The following is a 14,405-nucleotide window of genomic DNA, read 5'->3' as shown; positions in this document are numbered from 1 at the left end:
GAACTTTCTATTGACAAAAGAAGACAAACCTGTTTTTTGAAAAATGTGGAGGCAAACTAAAAGTTAATCACGTTTTTTACACATGCACTAAACTTGAAAAACTAAGGAAAAAATATTTTACTCGGGTTTCTAATGAACACATTCCTTTACACCCAATGTTGCTCTTGAGTGAAGATGTAATTTTTGACACGTCTTGTGTTTATAGCTTTTTAAAATAAGCATGTGTTATTAAGAAACTGTAAATCTTAATCCACTGATTCGCTTCATTCATTGATACACCTCAGCCGCTTTCTCATTCCTGAGAAGAAGGATGAGGTTTTCTTTTTTTTTATGGTGGTTGAGAGCCAAGGAAGGCTGCTGAGGTTGGCCGACCTTCTTGAAAGCTTTTCTTAGTAGCCATTTCTTAAATATGTTTCGTTTGTCATCACTAGGCGCCGCACCACCAATGATTTCTCATTTTCTGCATAACTCTACAGGGAACTTTTCTTATACCTTAGGCTTGGTGCATGTTGGCCTTAGTTGCCTGTGCCATAATATCCAACAAAGCGCATATCGGAATAATGGACCATTACCTTCAATATTTCAACGCTGCAGTACCTTACAAATTTGCAATATTGAAAATTTTTGTCTAAGAATGTTGTACATGTCAAGTCGTCGTTTCCTTGTCCACATTGTATATACGCGAAACGTCAAAGTACCATCTACAACCTTCGTGGCGCCATTTTTTTGTCCTCTAAGAACTCTCGATTCCTTCTAGTCGTCTCGAAGCGGCAACCTCTCGCACTGCACGACTGCTTTTACGGCGAGTGAAAGAGCGAAAGGTAGATGGTAGAAAGGGGAGAGCTAGAAGAAACACTCATTGCTGTTCTGATATTACGGACAAGGGGAATCTCCGGGAATTGGTACCCGTCCGGGTAAGAGGCTTAGTTGCCTCAAGGGCAATTACAGCGATGTCTGCGAGATTTCCGTTGTTCTCCATTTATCGCCGTCCGTGACATCCTGCCACAATCTTCTTTGTTGCATCTCCCAGATGCTCTGTCTCTGGCCGTTACATCAAACAGGAGAACAAGGCTATGAGCCAAGAGCGAAGACCGTCGGATCGCAACTTAATTGGCTCAGGGCTCGCCGGATCGATTCTTATCTGTCTCGGCTACAGATGTGCTGGGAAAGGCGATGTGCACGTTCTCGACTGAGAGATAGTTCTCGCCTTGCCAAGTGTGGTTCTCTCTCTAAAAGCATAGCTGCCAATTCTGGAGAAAAGCATTTTTCAACGTGAAATAATGTATGAACGCAAGTTTATTATATATTGTAAGAATTCACTAAAGAACCAATATATCCGCACATACCCCACCCCCCTCGGGTCAGGCTTGCCTTTTTTTTTTACTGCTAATGTTTTTGCTATCGTTAAACACGTTCTGTCCCCCTCAAAAAGAAAGCTTCATTATTAAATTACCTTTACCTCATTTATGCCTTTCCTCACAGCGCGGTTCAGGTGTGCGCCGAGATGCGAGACAGATATTGCGCCATTTCTTTTCATCAAAAATCAATCTTCATTTCATTTTTAATTAAAATCAATTTCCTCAGCAATAAATGCGTCTCTTGCTACCGAAAAAACATCAACATAGCCAGTGAGAGCCGTACAATGTATTTTTAGTAACAACAATAATTGAGTGGAGTTGTTCTAGGTAGATGCATTCCTGCATTAAGAAATGTTCACGAACCGGTACTTCGGTGACCTAAGCAACCCTAGGTGGTCGATATAAATCAGGCGTCCTGAACTACAGCGCGCCCCGCCCACACTGACGCAGTGTGGCTTTGACACGTGAAAATCCGTTTAAATACATTGGCGTATTGCAGAAATGGAAGCGGACAGGGGTGGCTACGCGAGTGACTACATTAACAAAATTAATTCGACTTCCTTTTAATATTTTTTTTTCAATAGGAAATGTTTCAGAGCCATTCGCAGGCTGCTCGATCGGCCTCAGAACGAAGTGCGAGCACGACCGGTGATCTCGAGCGTAAAAGCTATGTGGTGGGAAGTGTGCAATAAGTGGGCGTGGCTTCAATGGTCGTGGGCGGTCTAGTTATTTGCGCACAGTATCTATCGCCAAGGAAAAGTGAAGTTTCAGCGGCGACAGCGTAACAGCCTCCGGATCACCACGGATCACCTCTACGCAGCCGCCGTCCCCGCATTTGGGTCTCAAGCTAATCAGTCTTTTACAAGGCTGCAGAGCGCATGCGCGCCTATTCGCCTCACGCTCCACTCGTTGAAAATGAAAGCAGTCTGCTCCCATTGCGCATGCGCAGTTGATAAGTTTCAGGCGAATGCGACAGATGGCGGCACCTGTCAAGCACATACACACGCCACTTCGCAGGCGCTAGAGTCACTAAAGAGTCTTTATTTAGTGACTCTAGCAGGCGCAGCTGGGAACCATCGCACCTGCGCCTCTCTAGTGTGTTTGTTTCCAGTCAGCAGCAGTAGAGTTTTCGCCACTCCCCAGAGGGCGTCACATTTTGTGAAAAGGTTGATTAGCGCAGGGCAGAAGCGGACACGCTCACTTAGTAGACACGTCAAGAATATGAACCCGGACGGTATTCTGCGCCGTAGGTTGTAGAAATGGACAGCAGTAGGGACCCGCTATGGGTCGTTTGCACGTACACAGCGGCGCTATTGTGTTACTTGTAACAACGCGGCGATGGCCTCATCGGGCTCACTGGTTGGAGGTGGATTATGCCTTCCAATTGTTGCTCTTAAGTTCAGAGCATGCAGGCACTGCAATTTCAGCAGAGGTCCGCGACTTATGCGCAAGAGTTCCACATATTACGCATTTGGCGAAGCTCCGTTCTTGCTCTCAAAGCGACTTTTCGTGGAACCATCGTGAGGACAAGCTATTGGGGTGTATGCTGTATTACTCCCATCAGCCTTCGGTCACAAATATCTATTCAAGATCTGGCAAGTACGCTCGGAAAAGCGTACCCGCTCTGGTAACGTAGAAAAACGTGTAACCTTTATTTGTCGTATAGTTAAACGCGAGATTATTCCCTGTCACTTTGCTTGCAAGGCTTTTAATTCGTCATCTGTTTGCGGGTCACAACACTCAATTCCCTGTCATAAAAAGAAATTCCATGGTTACCGCAACAGCAAGAATATGGTGCAGCTAAAGTTTTACGGCCCTGAAAGATACAGCGCTGCTAAAGCATTGGTCTTGCTTCGCAGTTGAACAAGAGGCGTCCAGATGCCAAAGCTTCAACGAAATCGGATTAGAGTTGGCGGGATCCGGGAGGCGTTCCCGGCCCGTCACGTACGAAGTCACCCTCTCCACACTGCCGCATGGTGCCTAGATGCAAGCCACTTCTTCCCCCCCCCCCCCCCCCCGCTACAGCTACTCTCCTCCTCTCGTTAGGCAAACAGCCAATCGTTGCGCAAGGACGGTGGGGTCACGAGGTGCTCACCGGGGTGACGTAAGAGCCTGAATTCAACCGCTGTGCCTGTGTAGCAATTTACGCTCCTGCCCACCTGGACGTAGAAACGTGCGGGTTGCCAGTCGCAAACAAAGCTCCGAACTTCCATAATTTCGTCATTTGTCCCGAACACTACAGAAATGTAAAATATAGTGGCATATTGTGAAAAATACTACTGTGTAATAGCAATAAACAAATTGCACTGGTTCGCGAACGAGTAAACACGATAAACTGCGCGCACACACGGTCAGGCATGTAACATAACTATAAATCGCTGTCAAAATTCAATTTAATGAATTGCTGCAGTAGCAGTGCGGCCTTTGAAACGTTATTTTACCGGCACGGTTAGCTATACCAGTGAGCAATACCACTGCGAGCCTCTGACATTTTGCCAAACGTGCATAACTGCGGTTGGTGCAATACTGAGGGCATTTTCTGAAATTCTGTCGCGAATATAAAAAACGGCTGCTTACATTTTTACCATTGCCACATAATCCATGAAAGAATGTGCATTACAGGAATATAATGATTCATTTTACCTCGACAAAAGCAATGACGGTGTAGAAAGTGTTTCGATCCACCAAAACAGTATATTCTTATTTGTTTCGAAGCAACTCCGAGCCAAATTCTTGTCAGCTCTTGTACTTCTTCAACCGTCGTCACTGCCCGCTGCATCAGCGTGCCGTTCCTAGCGTCGGGAAGTTACAATCAGCGCCGCTGGTGGACTTATCTCTTAACGAGAGGAGATGAAGTCATGTTAACGAAAGCGTCGTCACAAACATGTGCATCGCGGCAAGGCCACGTATGATTGTTCGAGATTCAGGAGCGCGCTGCTCGGAAAAAAAGGAGAAAATTGTGAAAAATATTAGTCGTAATAGTAATAAGCTTCCTTGACGCTGCAGAAACACCGAGAGGATGGGTAAAGCCTCGTTTACCGTCATGCACAAAACTTCATGGCACGCGGGTTCGAGAAAAATACTTGTGTGCGGTAAACAAAGCAGTTCATTGAAAAGCTTGGAATCGTGACTGGACATGTGGACTTGCTTTTTCCATTCGCTAACTGGGTAACGATACAACGAACAGCGAGAGCTGGTATAGAGGGCGTGATCTGCTCAAGGCTTCGGCGAGGGCCACAGACAAGCTACAGCTACACTTTAAAGAGAAAGGAGTAAAGAAGGGGAGTAAGCTGTCCTTGAGTGCATACTCCCTTCATAAAGGGAGCTTTCTACAGGACAGCGTATACTCCCTTTTTCTTTCGTGCAGGCGCATCGTGTCCAGTGCGCTAGGCTTCGAAGTCCAACTGAACACCGGCGCCAGGTGACCGCAGCATATGTTCGGGAGTGTCCCAAGCGTAAGAGCGGTGAATACGTCCTATAGCTGCCCCCTTGGCCGCGCCGTCAACGCAGCCGTCGCCAGCTAAACCTGTGCCAACGCATGAACAGTGTGCTATCAATGTCAATCAGCAGCGGCAACACCGCCGCGGGGACAACTTTTCACAGAATTGTTCGTGTTAAGCACTGCCGTAGCCGCAGTAGGTTTCTTCCGCGCAACCGCATCGCGTAAAATCATCTTCATGGCTGTATATAGCAAAGAAACGATAGCTTTGACGAGGGGTGTTTTCTGGCCTCTCTAACTACCTAATCATTTGTGTTCAGGAAAAGACTACGGGATCAAACGACAATTGCAACTGTACAGTCATTAGGCCTAACATCCGAAGTGAAAGAAAATTCAGACATTGTTCTTAACATTCGCGTGAGCGTACCTGCCCGTCTACAAGTAGTGCAGCTTCCCCAAAATCTTCGCAGCGAATTATTAAATCCCGAAACGGTGATCAAGCAAGGGACCAGTGCCTGTCCAGGTCGGTCGTTCTACGTTGGAACTATCCGACGGATCTCAGGAACATCTCGACCAGTTGGAAACCAATCCTTTACAGCTGTAATCAAATATCTCGTACAACTACCACGAATTATATCCTTAATCTTACTCCTACAGAGCCGCTGAGCTCAATTCTGTACCACACTCCTTTCATTCAGTCATTGTCAGAACACGAGCCTTATGTCTGTTCTGCCGAGGTTGATTGTTCTTCGTAGCGGCGTGTTGCACCCCCCCTCCCCCCTCAACTTGGTGTATGTGTATCAACTTACACGACCAGCAGACAGCCTAGCCGTTTCGGTCGGCGTAGCATGTGAAACGAGGAGCGCACGGTCGGGCCGGGCGAGAGAGCATACATTGTGCCACGCTTCTCGAGAGACCAACCCCATTGTGTTATTTTTACGCTCGCAGTTTCATCGATGCGACACAATCGACCTTTCCTCGAGCACGCAAGCTATGCGCCCCAGCAATGCCCTTGGGCTAACATCGCGACTGGCAGAGCTAGAACAAAGGCACTCCATTATAGTGCTTGCTCGTGTTTCATTAAATAGGCGACGTCGCAGAGAACAACGGGTAAGTAAGGTGCTTAGGTGCTTTTTTTTTCCTGGACTCCCTTTTCCTGGCTGATTAAGCGTGAAGTAAAAGTATATACGCGTAGTGCTGATTGAAAGCAGTGTGTGTTTGTTTTTTTGTCTTTAGTTGTACATTGAATCAAAACTTCTCGATCCGCCTTTTTCACAAGGCCACCCTGTGCATGCGCGCCTCTCCTCTCCGTATATATCGAACCCGGATATTTTGAAATATTGGCTGTATCGAACACATTTGAAATCCTGTGTGTATAAGTATAAGAAAGTCGAGCTTATAAATCAAACTAAAATTTCTCCGGTCATTCGATATATCGAACTGCTCGTCGCGCCCCTTTCAGTGGCGCTTCTTCTAATAGCGCTGTGCGATCGTTCCGCGTGTGCGGACTCTCGTACTCAGTTATCCATGCGACATCGCTTTCATGAGGTAAAGCCAACCTAATAACTGAAGTCTAGCGGCAGCCCTCGCGTATGCGTGCTTCGCTGCTGAAGGCGTTGCGGATACCAACTGTACCTCAGTTTTAATAAGCGGCTATTCTATTTCTAGTGTACTGCCTAGTAGATTGTGAGAGGCAGTGGCTAGTTCCACAGCACCGTTCGCAGCGGCTTCGCTGTGAAGCAAGTTAGGCCTACCAGCGCCTAGCGAGCGGTCAGCACGTGGCATACAACTTCGTCATTAGAGTGGGTGCACTGTATTCTCGCTTCTAGGTTATACGTAAGTTTATATATTGCCATTTTTATAGAGTAAAACCAAGATATATCGAACTCTAAGGGGACAGCAAAACAGTTCGATGTATCGATGATTCTATAGATATGTATAATGGCAGTGGATAAGCTTAACCTGTAACCTATAGAAGCGAGAACACATTGCACTCACGCTGGTAACGCGCTTCTTGCGGCGATGAGCTTCGAAACTTTGCATGTGTAATTATAGCTACGATGCCCAGGAATGTTCCGGATATTTAATGCCAATCTGTTACCTTAAAATTGTTCACGTCATGAGTAAATAGAGCACCGCTGAGAATCGGCGTCGTGGCACAAAAAAAAGACAGTGGAAAGAAAAAATTCAGTCTTGGGGTCGTTATGCACTCTGAGCATAAATACGCCGATATGGGAGTAAAAAAGGAGTAATCTGTAATCTGGCAAAAAAGGAGTGCGATACAGGACAGTTTATTCACTTTTTACTCGTTTCCGCTTAGAGCGTATTCGCCCAGCAGAGCATGCATATATATCAGTTTCGCTCCGGGCACAAGTTCGACGAAAAAAAAAAGTTTACTGCCGGATCTCCATTCCTGCCTGCCCGCGTGTCTATGTCACGTGACCACACCCACAAGTAAGAGCAAAAAAAATATCCACAGAGTGGTCTTGAGCATCGCAATGCGGAGATGTGCGGCACAAAAGCGACGGCGTCAGTGTGTGCAAAAGAAGAACCTGGGCAGGGTCTCCTCCTCCTCTCCTTCCTAACGACGCCAGCATTCTATATTCGTCGCCTGAATACACAGGCAGCACGTGTGCAAACATTGCACGAATTTGCGGACGGCGAGGCAAGTCCCCTGTGTGCGAAAGCCTTCAGAGACAGCGGGCACATGACCATTTCCCGCGAATTCCGGATTCACTAGGTATGCGCAGTACTGACCGTGCTTCGTTAAGCTGTATTCCACGCAAAGCGCATAGCTGAGAACGAGCGATGGCATTCGGAACCGAGTGGGAGCAGCCCACCGTCAAAGGCAGTGCGTGTCGCTAAATGGGGTGAGTGGAGGTCGGTGGAATAATACAAAATAAACTACGTGCTGTGAGTAACTTGGCGCCAATCGAGATGTTGGTGCATATTAATTCGATTTAAACCGTTAATGCATCAGGGAGTTTTCCAAAGTTTAGGTGTTACGCATACACGTCTCGCCTCAAGGGAGGGGGAAGTTTGTGGTTGCTCCCGTTCATGTCTTCTGGGTAGCAGGCTACAGTGTGGTACAAAAACTTGCGCGCCCTTTCCCTGTCTATTAGGGGACCGTTGGTGGTCACTTTCCCCCCGCACCCCTCTGCGCACGACTAAAGAAAGAAAGAAAGAAAGAAAGAAAGAAAGAAAGAAAGAAAGAAAGAAAGAAAGAAAGAAAGAAAGAAAGAAAGAAAGAAAGAAAGAAAGAAAGAAAGAAAGAAAGAGCGCCCACTCCCCACACACTGAAATAGCAATTACTCCTTATACACCCTTGACAAAAGGACTCACTATCTTCCCTAACCACGACCTGGAACAGAACGAATTGTCTTAACTGCAAAGCTTCTGAGAAAGCTCTATAGCTTTCCTTTGTAACCTGATGAGTGCACTCAGGTGGAAGCTTATCAGTAATTGCTCTCAATTATCCTATACAGCTACCTGTAAAACTTCCAGCTAGCCGATTTTTGCTTGAGCTTAACGCCCTAGAGCGCACCAAACTAGCCTACGAGACAATGTGTGTTTTAACATCCCGTATTGGGTTTTTCCGTCCTAAGAATATTTTTCTAGGGTACCAGCTTCCAGCAATGTAAACTACGGCACATGAAGCTTCTTCGTCCCCAACGTCCGGCTGATGCGGAAAGCAAGAGCCACATTTTCTTTTCTTTTTGGGCAAATAAAGACGTTCAACAACAACAACCGTATTGGGCGTCGTAGACGAGTTGCAAAACTTGCAAGTCAGCTAACCTGTACAGCGCAAATTCCTGCGCAATGGCGGTGTGGCCTCGCTTATGCGAGCGCGCCGTCAGCGGACACACCTGTTAAGCTGTAAGCTGACAGCGGCGCGCTTAATCCGCCTAATCCCCTACTCAAGGACAGTGGAGAACCAAAGACCACGTCTTCTGGCACGAGACAGGTGCGTGCGACGGTCACGTGGTCCTCTTGTATGGATGGATGAACGCTTACAGCGTCTCTCTGAAGACGGTGTCTAGGGAATTTACTCTTCTCTCAAATACAAATTCCAATACTTTTAGGCTAACCCCGAACTCGACTCTGGAAAAAAATGCTATGCTTGGGCCACTTCCCCGATTAAAAGTCGCTAATTCTCCTGCCATTTTCTGAAGACGCCTCCCAAGTACATTCAGGTTATCTTCGTAATCCCTAAATTCTAAAGAGTTAGATACACCGATCATGGCGGTATCGGGAAATGTACGGAGCCTGTGACATTGTAACAAAATATAATTATCTGTTCCGACGAAACCCACACTGGACATTGCGCCGTCGTAGAGAATTTGTTCCCGTACAGCTATAGAAGACACCCCAACTGCATCAAATTATTGTGCCTATATTATGCCCCTTCCCCTTTTTTATCCCATGGAAGTTATGTACACGTTCTGTAATCTTTTCACGAGCTGGCTTTTTCCTGAATTCTTTCCTGATGATGATAATGATTCTGTTGTATTTCTTATTTTTGACGCAAGGGTACGTAAGGCCAAAGAGCGCCAAACACTAGGTTTTCGGTCGGCTCGGGCTAAAATGATTTTCTTAGGTGAACTTGTACAATCAACGCCGGGTATAGGTCCTAAGAGTAGTTTGTGCATGATATATAGTATGTCGTGAGGCTGTATAAGCCGCAGGTGGAACGGCCTTAAGTACTGGTAAGAGTTGTTACACATAAAAGACTGAGCCAAGAAACATCAACCACAGTCCATTCTTGAGCAAGAAGTGCGAGGTATCTGGCAGCTATGGCTGAGCTCAGCCTTCTTCTCAGTAATGAGGAAGGGCTGGGGTCACTTGGAATAATCTTGTAAAAAGCTACATGGGTTTAAATTTTAAAAGCCCTACCCACAGAAAACATGCGGCCATCAGTTAAAGATAAAGAAGGGTGCATTGGTACATTTCATGTGTACAGTTCTCGGTATGAACTCTTTCCTGAACAACCAACAGGTGTTGGCAGGTGTCTCCTTCAGGCTTATTTCAAATATGAAGGCGCCCTTCGGCCCCGTAAACAACAGTTCAGTGCACAACGACGTCCAGGGAGCGTTTTCTGGAGATGTAGATAAGTCTTAGCAAAACGGCTCCGTTAGCGAAGAAGTGGTCACGTTATACATGCTTTTGCACGGTGCCTCCTCGCGCCGCGGCAGCAGCATCTTTCTGCGCGTATATTCACGCTTCTCGGCCGGCGTGCTTTGTGGGGCACCGTGCATGCGGTGTCTTGGAAAGGCTGACCGTTCCGGCAGAGCTTCCGCAATCCTTCGGAGCCGGCGCGAGGTGGGATCCGCTGCCAAAAAAACGAGGGGGCGCCGGTGCAGTTTGTGTTCGTCTTTAGGCCACCGCTGCCACAGTTTTTCGGGGTCAGCGTAGCGAGCCCTCGCTTCGCCAGCACCAGACGAAGGTGGGAGAACACACGGAGCCCCGAGGTGGGCTAGGGCGAGGAAGAGAAGGGGGGGAGATCGTGCCTATACTTAGCTGGAGAACCTTACGGCACACGAGCGGAGAGCAGGAGGTGGAGGGAGGAGGAAATCCTCCTAGAGGGCGCTAGCTCTGCGTGCATGTTCAGTACACGGAGCGAACAGAATCGACGACTTGTGGACCCCATGGTTATGCGTTTGTTCGGAGAAGGCTCGGCGGCGCTAAAGAAAGACAGGACATAAGGGGCGAGCAGACTAAGCACTAGAGGTACGGCCTCCGGAACGTCGACCCTGCGCCCCCGCTCCTTCTTGTAAGTGCGTAGACGGAGCTCTTGACACACTGACATCGCCGCGTCAGCTATGGCAGGCGCAGATCGTCGACAAGGCTGTAGTCCTGACAATGCCATTGGAGCGACGGGTTCGGTGTGAAGAGCACGTGCGGGGTGTCACCGATGGAAGCTCGCAGCACCTCCTCGGTCGGTGTAGAATAGGTGCGCGCAAGTGTGAAACGGATAAAAAACGTAACTTATTTCCAGGACAAGAGTAATGACTCACATGGAGCCTGAGGTGAGCGATGCGCTCACATGAGAACACAGTACGGGAGACCGCGAGCTACAATGCAGAAATAAACTACCCTGAAGAAGAAATTAAGAGGTGCTCGAAATCAGAGAGCAAAGCGTTAACTTTAATTGCGTTTCGACGTGTACGTCCACCGTGCTTCGTTTTTTTTTAACTCTAAAGCGTGTGGCAATCATGCATGACTAATTGCGAAGACATCCGCAGCGAACAACGTTCGTTGTTGTAGATTCACTTGCGAATTTCCGCGATATCCTATAGTTTCGGTACCTGAACCCGAGCCGCTCTGAGACAATTCTGGCATAGGATGTGCATACCAATAAACTTTCCCCGCATAACCTACACCGTGCATTCCACATGTTGTGTTTGAAGGCGTGGTATCTATTTTTGCACAATAATACTGACTAGATTTAGTAGTGTGAGACAGTATTCGTCAGTGCTGCAGCAGCTAAACACCCTCAAAACATTCTCTTTGGTTTAGGAAATGCCTATGAGTCACGCACGCTAAGCGTCTATATGTCCAGGCTTTCTCAGGTAGACGCCTCGAGGTGACCCGGAAATTAATGCAAAACGTTGCCGCATCATTGTTCTTCTCAAATTCTTTTCCGACGGTTATCGCTGTCCCCTATTAATTGATTATGCAGCTAGAAATGCGCTAAACGAAAGCTCGCTTTTACAAAACCATCAAATAAGGAGACAGATGCTATACTGCAGGCCTAACGTTGTTTAACTCTTCGAGGAAACGCTAAGGAACGATATCACGAACAAATTATTTGCGCCTATGTTAGCAACCCTCTCTGCCCAGTCATCCCGCCCCTTTACACAACCGTCACTATAAAAAGAGCAGAGGAGAAAGTAGTGCAAACATTACAACGTACCTATGATTATAAGCTGCGTAATTTAAACCTTTTTTTTACTGCCTGCGTAATGGTTGAAAAAACAATACGGACAACAGGCAAAGGTTTGTTTCATTACGAGAAGACTGGAAAAAACGCACAAAACCTACTGCCGACAATAAATGGAAAAAGAAAAGCTAGTGGAATAAGCAACGCTCTCGCAGGCCGTAATGACTTCGCCCTTTCCAAGTGGCTCTCTTCCTGAAACGCACAGCGGCATCTGGCTTTAGCTGAATCGTGATCAGAGATTGAAGTCACGGTATAATGGGAACGTTACTAACAAACAGACATAGAACAGCTTGCTTTACTGAGCGGAAAAATGGCGCCTCCCAAATAATAAACGTCGTATAACCAAAAGACACGGCAAAACACAAATCCTGGCGTCAACAGGCCGACGCACACCCCTCCCCCCTCGTATTCAGGCCGCACGGCATTCAATTAACTCCGCCATTTAACGCACCGCCCACCATTATGCATGACGCGCACGGCGTGATGACCCTCTCACCTTGATGCCGCTGAAAGACATTGCCGACGCCGATCAGCGATGGTGCTGCGCTCGAAGAATGACGGCACTGCAAGTGCAGATAGCTCAACGCCTCTGCGCTGCAGCTTTCCAGCGTCCCAACGCTATCTTCTTCACTTCCTACTCACACCCCGGCCGCACATTTGCTACGCACAGACACTCACAAGCACCCAGAGTTCGAGAAAGTAGTAGCTCGATGCGACCTCGTTCCGCGAACGACGGCGATACTCCGCAAGAAGGCGCAGTCTATATTCACGCCTTGTTGACGGGTTAAGCGCTCCTCCGCTCTCGGCCGGGCACCTAAATGAGAAGCGAAGCAGGCCGAACTGAGATGTTGGATCGCTGCCGCATACGCCGCGGACGCTCTCGTGGGTGGTTTTTCGCGGTGACTGCTTGCGCGCGCGCGCCTTTGCCCTCTCTCTCGTCCCGCGTCTCTTCCCTCTTTCTCCGTCGCGGGTTTGTGCTGGCTAGCCTGTGTAGTAAGCCTCCTCTCCCGCTTCTGTCTCTCTCCTGTGGCCGCTGGCTTCCGTCGTAGTTACGCACGCACACACAGACCGCTTAACTCACAGCTACTACAACGCGCCTGACCCCCACACACACAGCTGGATTGGAGGATACAGCGCCAGCCGCCCTTCCGTGTGGGCTTCACCCACTTGGCTTCGCCGGATCTTACTTTCGCTTTTAGATTCTTCCTCCTCCTCCTGTAGTTCGCACCTCCTCCACACCCTCCGTGTTGTGCCAGCAGAGCTCCTCCGGTTTCTACTTCTGCCAGTCTCTTGTTTCTCGGTCTTCTCTTTTCTCCGTTTCCTCCTCTTTCAACCTTCTCAACTTCCTCCCATCTCACACTCGTGTGGCTTTCTCCGCTTTCTCTCTCTCTCTCCGCCTCCTAAAATGTTCTCTCTCTCTCTCTCTCTCGTTCGCTCTTCAATCGTCGGCCTTGTACGTACGTGCGCTGCGCTTGTCTTTGCTGAAGGTACCTTGTTTGGCTTGTTCCGTGCAGTGCGCTCAGGGCCGCTGCTTTGCGGGCCGGCCCACTCAGGAAGGGGGCGTTCGCGTACGGCCGTTGGAATACGCACACGGTCACCCAACATCGTTGCTGCCTATTTCTCTCGACTCTGTATTTTCGTCTTATTCGGATACTCTCCTCCTGCCTATAGGTAAGGAAGAATTCAAGAAAGGAAACCATTCGAAACTGTCGAGATCTACGAAACGACACGCTGGTCCGCGTGCTCTATTAGACGCTCTCGGCGTTGTCTTAAACTTTTTTTATGTTTAGTTCCTTCTTTCCCTACAACCACTTCAACTCCTTTCCCAGTTCCAACCACATCAACTGCCCCGCCGCGGTGGCTCAGTGGTTAGGGCGCTCGACCACTGATCCGGAGTTCCCGGGTTCGAACCCGACCGCGGCGGCTGCGTTTTTATGGAGGAAAAACGCTAAGGCGCCCGTGTGCTGTGCGATGTCAGTGCACGTTAAAGATCCCCAGGTGGTCGAAATTATTCCGGAGCCCTCCACTACGGCACCTCTCTCTTCCTTTCTTCTTTCACTCCCTCCTTTACCCTTCCCTTACGGCGCGGTTCAGGTGTCCAACGATATACGAGACAGATACTGCGTCATTTCCTTTCCCCAAAAACCAATTATTATTATTATTAACCACATCAACTTCCTTACTGTGGTAGGGGCCATAACGGCAGTCACAGGCCCCTGCAGTTTGCATTCCGATGGAAATAACCCCCCCCCCCCCAAAAAAAAAAAAAAAAGAAATGCCTGTTCTGGCTCAGTGGTGTACTTTAAAGAACCCCAGGTGGCTGAAATTCCCTCCACAACGGCGTCTCTCAGGGCTCACGTACTGTACATGCAGCCCTGCAACAACTCTGCCGCCTTTGTCTGCGCTGCAGGCAACTTCCTGAGATGGGAGCGCCGGCCCTGGTATGCGCGGCCCACGCTGGAACGCGCCACTTGACACCTCTGCGGCAGCGAGGATATCGAGGCGTGTCAACGGGGCTGGCCGAGACCTTTGCATTGTGTACGAACAACTATGCTGAAAACAACCTCCACTTTGCAATGGTGCGCACAGGAGGCACAAAGCTCTCGCTAGCACCTGCACCGAGCTTGCTTGTACAGGTGCACGCAACAGCCGAGCGTGGACTACAGCT

At 48.4% G+C, this 14,405-nt stretch overlaps 1 protein-coding gene across 3 annotated transcripts in view; it reads right to left on the bottom strand.

Annotated features, from left to right (window-relative positions):
- Nucleotides 1-14,405, bottom strand: part of LOC144111461 (dihydropyrimidinase-related protein 2-like) — a 77,306-nt gene that overhangs the window by 52,139 nt on the left and 10,762 nt on the right. The window contains exon 1 of one of the 3 annotated variants that reach the window (XM_077644779.1): nt 12,234-13,018. The exons of the other annotated variants lie outside the window; for them this stretch is intronic. Coding sequence (XP_077500905.1) covers nt 12,234-12,254 — 21 coding nt within the window. The 5' untranslated portion in view covers nt 12,255-13,018. Of the gene's footprint in view, nt 1-12,233; nt 13,019-14,405 lie in introns of those variants that run through there. 3 annotated transcript variants of the gene reach the window in all.

Source organism: Amblyomma americanum, chromosome 11 (assembly GCF_052857255.1).
Source record: "Amblyomma americanum isolate KBUSLIRL-KWMA chromosome 11, ASM5285725v1, whole genome shotgun sequence".
In the NCBI taxonomy this organism is placed as follows: domain Eukaryota; kingdom Metazoa; phylum Arthropoda; class Arachnida; order Ixodida; family Ixodidae; genus Amblyomma; species Amblyomma americanum.
Note: the sequence above shows the minus strand (reverse complement) of the source record. Positions and strands in the feature narration are given on the sequence as shown.